General features: G+C 36.5%; 2 protein-coding genes and 1 long non-coding RNA gene across 4 annotated transcripts; all 3 read right to left on the minus strand.

The window, feature by feature from the left end:
• Positions 1-1,988: 1,988 nt before the first annotated feature.
• Positions 1,989-3,985, minus strand: LOC307034660 (uncharacterized protein). The gene is made up of 4 exons (XM_079673495.1): positions 3,867-3,985; positions 3,454-3,524; positions 2,955-3,221; positions 1,989-2,127 (listed from the first exon to the last, which is right to left on the minus strand). The coding sequence occupies exons 1-4, from the start codon at positions 3,871-3,873 to the stop codon at positions 2,122-2,124; spliced, it is 351 nt and encodes a 116-aa protein (XP_079529621.1). The 5' UTR covers positions 3,874-3,985; the 3' UTR covers positions 1,989-2,121.
• Positions 3,986-6,481: 2,496 nt separating this feature from the next.
• Positions 6,482-8,056, minus strand: LOC307035375. Its single transcript, XR_013807087.1, has 4 exons — positions 7,918-8,056; positions 7,677-7,696; positions 7,329-7,472; positions 6,482-6,657 (listed from the first exon to the last, which is right to left on the minus strand). It is a non-coding gene; the product is annotated as an uncharacterized lncRNA (long non-coding RNA).
• A 1,603-nt stretch (positions 8,057-9,659) lies between these two features.
• Positions 9,660-12,684, minus strand: LOC307035891 (uncharacterized protein). 2 transcript variants are annotated; one of them, XM_079675743.1, is made up of 5 exons: positions 12,544-12,684; positions 12,207-12,287; positions 11,636-11,910; positions 10,403-10,450; positions 9,660-9,960 (listed from the first exon to the last, which is right to left on the minus strand). In XM_079675743.1, exons 1-4 carry the CDS (start codon positions 12,563-12,565, stop codon positions 10,448-10,450), a joined length of 381 nt encoding a protein of 126 aa, XP_079531869.1. In that variant the 5' UTR covers positions 12,566-12,684; the 3' UTR covers positions 9,660-9,960; positions 10,403-10,447. The 2 variants fall into 2 exon arrangements, with proteins under 2 accessions (XP_079531869.1, XP_079531868.1); XM_079675742.1 differs by having other exon boundaries at positions 11,636-11,911; positions 12,202-12,287.
• Between the last annotated feature and the right edge of the window lie 883 nt (positions 12,685-13,567).

Here is a 13,567-nt window from a genome sequence, read left to right on the forward strand (position 1 = left end):
TTTGAAACGTTGAAATGTAAATATCAGTCTAATGTCACTGCGAGGACAGTTTCATTCAGGTGAGTGTTTCACACATAAGCTTTAACCAGCATGCACAACACAGACTACAGATATACTGTGTAGAATATGCTGTGTCTTTGTGTTTTAACTCCCTTTTTATCCTAATTGATCAAAGCTTGTCATTTGCAGCATAACTGAAACTGTGAGAAGTGGCTGCAGGCTAAGTAACTACTCAGCGTTTCAAAGGAGCCGCTGAGAAGACTGCATCAAACAACCTGTGTTCGCTCTGATCCACTGATCACACTCAGCTCACCTCAGCACTAAACCACTGCTTATATATCTTACTTCACAGGCTGGTCATTGCACAGTGTGTAAGCTAAAAAAGCTTTCAAAGCTTTCAAAAGAGAAATCTTCTGACTGAAGTATTTTTTGAATGTTCGATCCTAATTTGATTTTTTGTTTGAGAAAAGGTATACTCAAAGGGAAAAACATGACGGGTGTAATCCACTATACATACATTCCTTTCCTTTATTCCTTCTTCTACCCTGTAGCTGTTGAAAGAATCTCACAGACATGAAGCTGTTGCTGTAGACAAATCAGGTACCAGAGTATATTAAGAATGCCCAAGGTCTTTATGTAAGATGACAACAAATTACAAAAACACCTGTAAAAACATCTTCAAATGGCTTCCTATGTACATATGGTTACTGTAACATTAAGAAAAAGAAAGGTTGCAAATACTTACACTTGAGAAGCTGAAACTAGAACATATTTAGTATTTCTGCTAAATAAATTCCATAAATATTTTACAAATATCAAAGTAGTAAGACACATATTCTGTCATCGACTAATCATTTCAGCTTTAGTTCAGTTTGAGCCAAGACACTGTGCTTAATCATGTGTTAAAGCACTTTACGAGATATAATAGCGGATGATTGCACCAGTCTGACGTCCTTACCTTTCTCTAATGTTAACTGAGGTTTGTCATTCCATTTACCAGAAGCTATGGACAAAGTCATGTCATAACAGTGATAAAATATTTAAAAGCATATGGCATTCTAAATATAGACACACACTTTTGGCAAATGAAAAGTCAAACACGAGAGAAAACGTTGTAAATCACTCACCCGCTTCAATATTCCTTAAAATATTATAAAACGTGAAGATGATTGATAGAAAGGTACTTGATGTATTATTGATTATTTTCTGAAATCGCTTACAATTTCTTTTTTTCCTGCAACCCCATAAAAGATTTAAAAGACCTGAAGCAGATCCTTTAATGTAAATATTGTAACTCTCTTGTCCTGACCGTCATGTCTACAGCACAATAACAGACTTTGAATATTGATGCAAGGTAAACAGGTAATCCTTTATTTAGTGATGTACAATGTATTTTTTTTTAGTAATCTATCCATCGTTCAGATATTTCACTTTTCAGAAATATTATGTATTGTTGCAATACAGTACAATCTGAATCGACAGTGTGCCCTACAGTTGTAGAATATATGTGCTGAACTTGAGTACAGTAAAATATTTCCTTTTTAAAATGCTGTGTACTTCTTGTGTTATAATTCTATGTAAAATAGTGTTACTTTTACCACTTCATTAATTTTAAACTGTTGCTTTTCAGTTTATTATTTTACATATAGACTTTAGTGTCATTACATGTGATTGTTTTACATTATTCATAGTAAAAGACTCAGGGAAACCTTTCATATAAAAGGGCTCCCAATAATGAATGCATCAGGATGATCCATATACATTTTCACAGTAAATTGTTTATTATTCTTTTGTCTTAGGAGAATCTATTTCTGTTTTGTAATTTTAACAATTACAATGACAAACACCAACATATTCTATATTTGCATTCTTCTAGGTGTGGACATCACATTTTGAGAGCCCCTAAATATAGAGAACACTGCCATCTGGTGGTAAAGACACTTTACTTGACAGGAGAACCTAATGGGGAAAAAAAGACTCCTGCAGGCTTTTTGTTGTCAGAACATTTACTTCAGATTTGTTTACACAAGACCAGCATGTTTATGTGAAACCAAAGAAAGTACATAAGGAAAAGTTGGTACTGCTGCCCATTCATAATGAACTGTCCGGTCCCAGGATGCATCACTCCTGAAATGAGAAAAAAGGACAATGCTGTTACTGCAGACAGGATACATGATTTATTCAATAACATCTAAAGTGCCACAGCACCTTTTGCATTTTTAATGGATAATTCTTTGTGGCAGCAGAATGAGCTGTAACAAGCACCAAAATGACCTTGCTTTTTGGATCAGTTATTTTATGAAAGTGTGACAGCAGTCTATTCACTTTGATTGATGAGATCAACAACACCAACTCTTTTGTGACTTAACTTTCTGACTGGTATTCCTTCTCTCTCTAGGCTTGGTTTGTTCCTCTAGTCATTTGTATTAAAAGACACAAAATGCACACAAATGGGACCATGATCCGATACTCTCAATGAATTTGAGGGAATTCATCCCGGAAAAATATGAGATAAGTGGATCTGAGTTTGGCTGCAGGTTAACAAGCTAATATGTGCCTGTAGATAAATAAGCGTTTCCGCTTGTTAACAGAGCTACAAATAGCATTCACACAAAGGAGGGTGTGGTGTGTCACATATCATCACAACCTGCTCTGCCAGTAAGACCTGTTGTGGAGGTTTCATACCAACAAGCCGTTTATTCAGGTGCCAAGCCTTTAAAATAATAGGTGAGATGATGTTACCAGTAGAACTGCATTTTAATACATGTTCCTATTCAAAAAAAGTATTGAGAACTTCAAACGTGTAACATGGAAACACAAACTGAGCACTGAGGGGAAATTAAAAGTTGCCATATGGATATCAACAAAATTAAACACTGCTATATTTTTAAAGTTAGCAAGATATATATTATGTAAGATACATCTCTAAAATGTAGGTGCAGTATTGGGCTTACCTCATCACTGCTGGAGGAGGATGATGATGAAGATGATGAAGAAGATGAGGATGAGTTGCCTGATTTCTCCCCCTCCTTGTGTTCCTTTTTCTTCTTGTCCTTCTTGCTGTCTTTGTCGTCTCCATGCTTTGACCCATCTTTTTTGCGAGATGAGTCCTTCTTGTGAGAAGAGTCCTTTTTGTCACATGAACCCTTTTTGTCCTTGGAGTCCTTTTTGTGAGAAGAGTCCTTTTTGTCACTTGAACCCTTTTTGTCCTTGGAGCCATCCTAAAGGAAATTGCATAATTTGAATAAATCAGATGTTTGTTTTTTTCTTAGTCTCTTATATATTTATTGTGCTTTATTCCAGTGGTCATTATGAATAGAATTAACATTGTGTTTGACAGTGTGTAATTAAATGGATTGGATGAGGCAGATTTATCAGAGAAACCTTTTGACATTGCTTTCAAAAACACAACAAGTACATTCACACACACCACACTGGATTACACATTCCTACCTTTTTCTTGCCCCAGGGCCAACTAATTTCATCGGAATGAGCCTCCTTCGCTGTTATCACTTCTTCGATACCTATAGTTGCACAGATATAACAGATACAAATGATAAACAACTTTCAGGATGAAATAAAAGTGATATAAAAATATAAAAGTAAAGTCACCAAGATTCTGAGTGAAAACATACATCTCCTATCACAACAGGAGTACATAATTCAATTAAAATTGCATTGCAGTGGCTGTCTTTCCTTTTAGAAGTTTGTGTCAAATAATATATCAGATAATAAATCAACCTGTCTGGTGCAATAATTGCAAATAAATGACTGTTCGTTTTCGATTCCAGAAGTCAACTTGACAAACATTAACATTGAATATGTCAAACCTTAATACTGTCAAATTAAATGTAAATCTGTTATACCTGACATTGTGAGTCCTCTCCGTACGCTTTACCAAACAAATGAAATGTCCACAGAGATTCACACACAGGATAAACCTGATTAACCACACCTCAACACCTCGTGCTGACCTGAACTAGCCACGCCCCCACCACCTGATATCAATTACCGCGGGGCATATACTGCGTTTATCAGACTGCAGAGTTACAATTCAAATCAAAATCAAATCAAAATGTATTATAGCCCCAAATCACAAAAATACATGCTTAAAAGGGCTGTATGAAGCAAACAAAAGCAAAGACAAAAACACAGATATCATAGCACAAAAAATATAAAAACATTATGAACAGCAACACAAGTGGTGCCATTATGGTAAACGCATGTGTATGCAAAACCAGGCAGGAATTATGCTCAAGTAGATGGAAACATGGTGACATGGAAGACAGATACGAAGAGATGTGTTTATGAGTTTATTTTAATTTTATTTTTTTAATATATTTGTATTCACATGAAAAAAGTGTAACAGTGCATTAAAGCAAATAAGGCATTTTCATTTTTTTCTTTTTACAAAAGAACCCTTTCCCACTTTTCCTAATCCCAGCCCCATCCCAAACCATCCCACCGACCCTTCTGTCGGAGCACTGAGGCAACAGTACATCAATTATATACCAAATGATAGATACAATAATATATACACAGATACATACATACATAGGCTACATACATACATACATACATACATACATACATACATACATACATACATACATACATACATACATACATACATACATACATACATACATACATACATACATACATACATACATACATACATACATGAGTTCGCTTGTCCATCCATCCATCTTCTCCCGCTTATCCGTGGTCGGGTCGCGGAGGTAGCAGTTCCAGCAGAGAGCCCCAAACTTTCTTTTCCCTGGCCACATCAACCAGCTCTGACTGGGGGATCCCAAGGCGCTCCCAGGCCAGCGAAGAGATATAATCCCTCCATCTGGTTCTAGGTCTACCCCTTGGTCTCTTCCCAGCTGGACGTGCCTGGAACACCTTCCTAGGGAGGCGCCCAGGTGGCATCCTAACTAGGTGCCCGAACCACCTCAACTGGCTCCTTTCGACGCGAAGGAGGAGCGGTTCAACTCCGAGTCCCTCCCGGATGACCAAACTTCTCACCTTATCCCTAAGGGAGACACCAGCCACCCTGCGGGGAAAACCCATCTCGGCCGCTTGTACCCGCGATCTCGTTCTTTCGGTCAGTTCGCTTGTTCGACGGAATATTATAATATTGCGTAAAAAACAAATGTGAACATGTGATGGTTGATCCTTTTATAGTCTATATTTATTTCCCTATAGATCACATTCAGTTTTTTCTTACGTTAATTTTTTTGTTTGGTATTGAGTCAATTTTGAGTGCAAAAATATGCCTTAGCCTAGCTTACTACTTACAGATTTGTGTTGGAGGCACTTAAATAAATTACATTGTTAGTTGTTGTTTTATTTTGATAGATGAAAACAGGGTAACATTGTCAGTAATAGTATTGCAGTAAACTAAGCTAAGTATGTAAATGCTTCAATTATGAGTTTCAATAACACAGTCTACAAGTGTTCCATTACAAAAATCAATGCAGTTAAAGTTTTACTCAAGTAAGTAAATAAAAGTGGGTTATATCAGCAAAACATAACTGTGGCATGAAAGTAAAAAAAAGTGCAAAATGGCCCTTTTCAAAGTATTTTTTTTATATAGAACAACAAATGTATTCACTCTGCGTTGACGTGCGTAGTATTATAATGCCAGCTAGTGACGCTGATTTCAAGTTATACCAAGTCCTGAATCTGCACCACAGAATTGTTTTATATAAATCTTACGATGTGGAACATTGTATAAACAACAGCAACATGTTGTGTCAGAAAGTAGAACAGCTGGAATGTCCTGTCAAATTATTACCACGGTTGTTGTTACAGTGAGGAGCTCTCTGACGTCACATGAGGACATATCAGATCCATGCATAGACGTTTTTAAATCATTTCTGAAGGAAAGACACTCTGAAATGTGTTATGTTCAAGATGCAAAGCAGAACGAGAGACAGTCTTTACTGTTACACATGAAACAGAAAAAACTTAACCTGATACATAACAAAGCGCACTGTGAGACAACACATGACACATGTATGAGGTTCTAAATCGTTTTTTCCTTTATTGTACATTACCTTGTTTTTCCTCTTTTACGTAGGTTCTGTTTAAAACTTAAACTAAAGACTATTCTAACTATTGTTCAGGTAAATAATAGTTATTAGTTCCTTGATTTACAGTATCCTAAAGCCAACAATTACGTCTTTAAATTGTGTTATGTCTTTTTGTATTTGTCCACTGCAGTGGTGGAATTTACATTTACTGACATTATTACAAGGAGATATTGTAATATACATCAAGTATCATCAGTTGTGATATTTACCTTATTTTTTCCATTTTCAGTCTAAACCACCCCCATGTAAATTGACTACATTAAACACAGGATAACATCATTTTTGTTATTTTGTTATTGTTATCATTTAAATAAAATTGATCAAAATCAATTTGAACCCTTGATTGACCTTAAGAATAAAATAAAAACAGTGCCATCGTGTGGTGAAGGAAATAAACTTTACTTGACAGAATAACTTACATTTTTTGTCAGAACATTTACTTCAAGGAATCAACACATTTGTTTACACAACACAAGTAGGTTTCCAGGAAGTACAGTTGTTTCAACAAGAGAGACGAGATGGAGAGAGCAGCCGGGTCCCTCAGGACGCATCACTCCTGAAATGACAGAAGGACAATGCTGTTACTGCAGAAAGGATACATGATTTATTCAATAACATCTTAGGTGCCACAGCCAATGCTGTATCTTTAATGTATGAATCTTTGTGGCAGCAGCCTGAGTCATAGCAGCAACCACAATGACTTTCACTTTTGTAGCAGGAATGTTATGAAGGTGTGACAGCAGCATGTTCACTTTCATTGATGTGGTTAAAAATAACAACCCTGACTTCCCTATCTGACGTTTTTTCCTTTCCACCCTAGGCTTGGTTTGTTCCTCTTTTGCTTTAATCATTTGCATGGAAAACCTAATATTAATGTGACCAACATGATCTGCTTCCTGAATAAAGCTTAGTGAAATGTGTTTAGCCCAAAGGTGTCAGGCAGTAGCAGTTTGGCTGCAAGTCAGTAAGATTAAAATTAATCTGCAGATCTGGAAGGTCTTAACTTGATTTAAGTATAAGCTATAAATAAAAAGTAGCACACAATCACGAGGGTGTGGTGTCACAGCTGATGAATGTGCTCACTGCTGCTACGACCTGTTGTATTTGTTCTACGCACTTCAACCTTTGGAATAAGGTGGGACCGTTTTTTTTACACACTGAGCAGAGAAAGGACATGTTTAATAAGCAAACCTGTAAACAATGTATAAACTCTAACATTGGACCTACCGAATCACTGCTGCTGGAGGATGAAGACGAGGAGTCGTCTGATTTCTTCCCCTCCTTCTTGTCCTTGTGCTTCTTTTCTTTCTTGCCACCTTTGCAGCCCTTCTCCTTTTTCTTGTCCTTGCTTCCACATTTATCCTTGCCATCCTAAAAAATGCCAAAAGGTCACTTTTAATAAGTAATTTATTGTGTTGGTTTAGTCTCGAGGATAGTTTGATTCTTTTAATGAGAATGAATGAATTGAGTGAAAGGCCGCAGATAAAGGAACATTATATAAAACGTGGACTTGCTCTAAAAAAAATAGCTAAAATCACAGAGTAGAAGCCTACAACACTTAAAAAAACCTCTTACCTTGCTCTTCTTCTTAGAACCTGTACAGATGAAAAGATGGTTACGTATTAGTTAATTATGAGTGTGTGTATACATCTGAGCTCTTGCATCTACAAATATAATTATGTTTTTCAAACATAAATTGAATAATTAGTAATAATGTCAGAAGAAAATCCTGTCCTAAAATTGCCCGTTGAAAGAAACACGCATTAACATTCAAAGCATTCCTTCTAAAATCAATGAAAGTAAATGTTAATCCTACCTGGGCAATCCATGGTGACTCCTGTTTGTGCACTTCCTCAAACAAGTGACCACAGACTCACAACAGGTAATCTTATAAACCACTCAAACCACACAACCTAACCTCACCACACCCCCTAACACCGCTCCCTCTGTTATTGTTGTAACCTGGTATAAAGTCATTTACTGCAGTGCAGATACGTTCAAGCGCAGGCAGATATCACAGTTAGGAATCCACAGTACAAAGGTATCAATACTATAAAAACAGGTTAAGTTCAAATAGAGTATACATCTTAAAAGTAAAAAGTATTTTTATAAATGACATGGAAGTTTTATCCCCTTTGCATTACTTTTAAATGGCATTTTTATTGAAAAGTTATTGAGTACTAAAAGTTATTGGTTGGTGATAAATAAATCTGCCATTGTAGTTAGATTATTTCAATCCGTTTTTAAAACAACAAATAGTTTCAACCTTCTTTTTGCATGTGTAAGAACAAAGACACTACAGAACAAGTTATTCAAGACTGAACTTCCTATGAGAGCAGTTATTTTGGAAATCTACTTCTACTTCTACTTATCTACTTAATCTACTAAGTGCTTTGAGCACCAGGAAAAGCGCTTTATAAATGTAATGTATTATTATTATTATTATTACTTGGCAACATTAGTATAATTTATTTTAAATAAATATAATTTTTTTAATAAATTATACCAATAATTATACCAATAATTCCAAAATAATTATTTGAAAGTTAACAATGTTAACTATTTTGTATAGTACTTTGTCTTACTAACATAGTGTTGTTGTATGTTGCTCGCGCCTTTAATCACATTAAAATAAAAATCAGCATCTTTGAAAAACCGTGGGCAATGGCACCTGACACAAGAAATGTAGAGTGCAATTAACATATCAAACATTACAAAAAATACTGCTGCATTTACAGTAGCTTACATGTAACTTAGCTCAACAAAGAGGTTGGCAACCAATCTTAGGAGTACAACAAATGTTTTACCTTTAAGAAAGTCTATTTTCAATAACTTAAATGGGTGCTTACTCGAAGGCAAGGCAAAAACAAACCCCACCGGTACTTTAATTTGCAAACTATAAAAAGTGCCCCCCACATCCGCAGAAAAATAAATTGAATGAAATGTACTTCTCTTAAAGGTCACCTATCATGCTATTTTTAGGCAATAGCATAGGTCTCAGATATATACAAATATATAAAAAACATGTGTTTTGCTCAGAATACCAAACAGATCACCCATTCTAGCCATGCCTCATATCCCTCCATTTCACTTCCTGTTTCAAAAGTGCTGATTTTGGGTATAAAGCTTTAAAAAAAAAAAAAAAGGGGGGGAGATGTTCCCCTGACACACCGGGGGCATCAAAAAGTGCACTTTGCATGATAGGTCCCCTTTAATACATTTAGTAACCAGACATATAAAGATAATTGTAACACAATATAATTGACCATTTTGTTTCATTCTAGAAATGGAAAACAATCAATCATTATACAACAAAGCACATGAGACAAAACAAGATCTACAGCAAGATTACTGAGACACCACAAGGCTGTGTTTGTGTCTGAAATGCACTGACGTATGCCCCAGAAAAGACTTTTCATGTAATGGTTCTTTTGATAAGAACAAATTAATGTATCTATTTGAGAATTTAAACTAAATTAATGCAATGACAAAAAAACAAATTGTCCATATTTTTGAATCCTAAAGTATAAATCATGAAAATAAAAGTGCTTCAATATATTTGAACTTTAAAAGTATCATATTTTATTTAACACTGCCACCTTGTGGTGAGTAAAAATGCACTTCACTGACCAGAAGAACTGGAGGGGAAAAACAAACAAGAAAACAAGCCTTTTTTTTGTTAAAACATTTACTTCAATCAATCAGCAGATTAGTTTACACACCACCAGCATGTTTCAGTGACATCAATGAAAGGACACAAAGGAAGGTTGGTACTGCTGCACACTTTAAGACATACATTCATTGAGTTCAGGTCACAAGAGACTGACAGAGAGGTCTGGTCCCTCAGGGAGCATCAATCCTGAAATGACAAAAAGGACAATAATGTTACCCCAGAATGAGCAAACACTTTACAGCAGGTCCTTATGGTGTAGTACGTACCAAAACATACACGTAAGTTCAAGGGAACAAAATGTAAATGTATGGGATGAGCGGGTAACATGTGATAACTGAATACATGCTGAATATATTTCCCACTACCAGGTCATTATTATAACATTACATGAGAAGGGAAATCTCTGAAAGTCCCAAATATTAAAAAGGTCCACAATTGGTCATTTATTTTTGGATTTAGGACATTTCATTTTTTGAATACAAGTTGAAGATGATTGAAGTTAGTTTTTGTTGTGAGAGGTAGTTGAGCTGTATACAATCACTGGTCATGTCATAATTAAAACAAATGGAAAGTATAAAAACCCTTTAGTGAGAAGTATATTATGACAGGGCATACAATCATCACTTACCTTAGCTGTTGGATGAACAATCCTGGGTTTCAGATCAGCTGGCATTTACTGTAAAGAAAAAAGTATCATTAAAAAAACACTAACGTTAGTCCTTAACATTAATAAAGACATGTTCCTACCAAGACTGCTGTTTTGTCTGGAGTTAACCTATCCTCATTGTGTTGAAATATATACCCCTTCAAATAGTTAAAATATATCTACATTATAAAACATGTTTCTAGACCTTTTCCCTCTAACTTCACACCTACGCCCTGTTCCCTTCAGTACATACTGTACTTGTTCACTTGAAACAATGAGCTCTTCCAGCAGAGTGCACCTGAATGAAAAGCCTTTTGAGCTTAAGGACACAGAACTTTCAAGGGAAAAGAAACAGACAGGAGGGATTGATTTGCAGCCTTTAATCGTGTAATTGCACAACTAATCTGAGCCCTTTCATTTCTTTTGGCTGAAGTGGCCCACTGTTAGCTAAAATACATTCACTGAATTGAATTCTAGGTTGCTAGCCAGAAAGGACACAAGGCGTGAGGCAGTGTGTTCTCTTTCATGGAGGTAATTGGACAACACACCTGTTTTATTACTCTACTATCTGACCTGTTTGCCTTCTCCCCCACCCTGGGCTTGGTTCTTTCTTCGTCATTCATTCATATAAATGTGCCAAACATGGCATTTCCTGAATAAAGCTTTGACAAAGTTAAACAACTTTAGCCCAAAGGTGATGAGAAAGTCAAGTTTGGCGAATAAGCTAAAAACAAATCTGCTGATCTTGAAGGTCTTGACTAACAACGTGAGCTTTAAATAAAAACTGCACACACACACACACACACACACACACACACACACACACACACACACACACACACACACACACACACACACACACACACACACACACACACACACACACACACACACACACACACACACACACACACACACACACACACACACACACACACACACACACACACACACACACACACACACACACACACGAGGGTGTGGTGCCTCACATCTGATTAAATCTGGCGCTGTCTGTGAGACATGTTCCACCAGTGTTGTTTCAGACCATTATCACGCTGACCTTTGAGATGAGGTGTGACAGGTATGCTTCCTGTTCAGCTGCTTTTTATCCCGTTTTGCAAATAAAAGAGTCTTAAGAACAACAAACTATGGAAGTGAGTCGTGGGAACTTGTTCACCCAACTAAAACAAATAACCGCAACAATAGTCCTACCTCTTCATCACTGCTGGAGGATGAAGACGAGGAGCTTGATGAACTTCCCTCCTTCCTTTCCTTCTTCTTGTCCTTCTTCTTGTGGTCTTTGTCGTGCTTGTGCTTTTTGTGAGACTTGTGCTTATTGTCAGATTTATGGGATTTGTGAGACTTGTCGTCTTTGTCGGACGTGTGCTTTTTATCAGACTTGTGATCTTTATCAGACTTGTGATCTTTGTCAGACTTGTGATCTTTGTCAGACTTGTGTGTTGAGTCGGACTTGTCCTTGCAGTCTCCCTACAAATGGCAAAAGTTGACTTTAGATAATCATTGTGTTGATTTATTGTTCAGAATTGTGCTTGATTTCAATAATTATATACATCAATGCAAAGTGAGAACTGGGTTTGAATGGCTGCAGTGAGCTGGCAGCACATGAAGGGGATTTAACAGAGAAAGCAAACGTCTAAAATCAACCTTAATTGACGAATAATTATAGGCTGCCTATACCTATTTGGCAATATTGTGTACATTATATCTGGATCATATTTGTGTATCTTTGCTAGAATGTAAACATGCAAAGTTCCTACCTTATCCTTGTCCTTCTTCCAGGGCAACTTAATCTCATCCTTCTGAGCTTCCTCCTTCTTCACGTCCTCTTCCCCCCCACCTAAAGCTGCAAACATGCAAAAGAGGGAAAGTCAAACACAATCTGAGAGCAGTTGTAATCTTACATCTACTTAAATCAAATTGGCTACACCTTGACTGTCTAACATCAGGTTGCACATTTTGGATTTAGCTTCTAAAATAAAGTACATTGGATAATCAATTAGGCTGTCGGGTGTAAAGCGTGCTAAAAAAGACCTGTTGCTCTTCATGTTAGCTTATACAGACTGTGAAATGCAGCTGAATAAACATAAATCTGTGCCTACCTGACGCCAGATCGAAAGACATTTTGTTGCTGGGCTTTTCCTAACAAGACGCCTTCACCGGCTGCTTGTCTCACAAACAGGAAACTGGATAGACCGCGCCTGAATTACGTGACCAAAACACGCCTCCAGCCTCCTTAACGACAGGAGTTGTGAAGGTGGAGATAACTTATTCAGAAACTGACTATATAACACCAACCATAAACCTGCAAAGCAAGATTGTTTAACTTGTATTGAAGGGTGGATACAGGTGGAAAGTACATGTCGTATAGAGCAGTGGTTCAAAAACTTTTTTCAATAATGTAGGCTACCCCCTTTGAAAAAAAAATACAGCCAAGTACCCCCTGTCTGATCAGCGCAAAAACAATTTGTTAAGGAAAAAAAGCCTGTATAAAGAGGTACAGTAGCCTACAGTGCTGCACCATCAGTGTCTGATTTATTAAAAGAACAACATTGTACATCAGAAACACTTAAATGTAAGTGTTTCTGATGTACAATGTTGTTGAAAATGGATTGTAAATGATAAATAGTAAATGAAGTAAATGATGGATTGTAAACATTTGAAATATAGCATTTATGCTACATTTCAAATGTTTACAATCCATCACTAAATTCATGGCAAACCAATTTTAACATCATGCAATAATATTACGACGACATTAGTTGCATTGAACTGATCTTTTTAAGTTGTACAATTTAGTGAGAAACATGGGCTTATGCTTCTCGGTGACAGGGAGGCAAACTGCAGTATTGCACTTCGCGTTTTGAAATATGTGTAACTCTGTTAATATAAAACTTTATACATAATAATATTAATTTGACTAAAATTGGTTTATTTATTTATTTTGGGGCGTGGGGAATGAAGAGAAAAAAAAATATGAGCATTTTATGAGCATGGGATTTTGACCCCTCATAAACATATGCGTATGCTGGGCTATACTTTGCGGCCACACGCCGTTGCCAAGCAACGCTTATTGTTTAGGTGTCCTTTGATAAGCAGGCAGTGATATCATTAACTAGAACTAGC

Source organism: Notothenia rossii (genome assembly GCF_949606895.1).
Source record: "Notothenia rossii genome assembly, chromosome: 4".
Lineage (NCBI taxonomy): Eukaryota > Metazoa > Chordata > Actinopteri > Perciformes > Nototheniidae > Notothenia > Notothenia rossii.

What these genes read in the sequence shown, in the direction of transcription:
- LOC307034660 (XM_079673495.1), bottom strand. An exon ending in GGCCCTGGGGCAAGAAAAAG is followed by an intron (nt 3,222 to 3,453) that starts GTAGGAATGTGT and finishes AATTTCCTTTAG; the next exon opens with GATGGCTCCAAGGACAAAAA.
- LOC307035891 (XM_079675742.1), bottom strand. Translation starts at nt 12,565, where the DNA reads ATGTCTTTCGATCTGGCGTCAG. An exon ending in GTCTTTCGATCTGGCGTCAG is followed by an intron (nt 12,288 to 12,543) that starts GTAGGCACAGAT and finishes GCATGTTTGCAG; the next exon opens with CTTTAGGTGGGGGGGAAGAG. An exon ending in GGAAGAAGGACAAGGATAAG is followed by an intron (nt 11,912 to 12,201) that starts GTAGGAACTTTG and finishes TGCCATTTGTAG; the next exon opens with GGAGACTGCAAGGACAAGTC.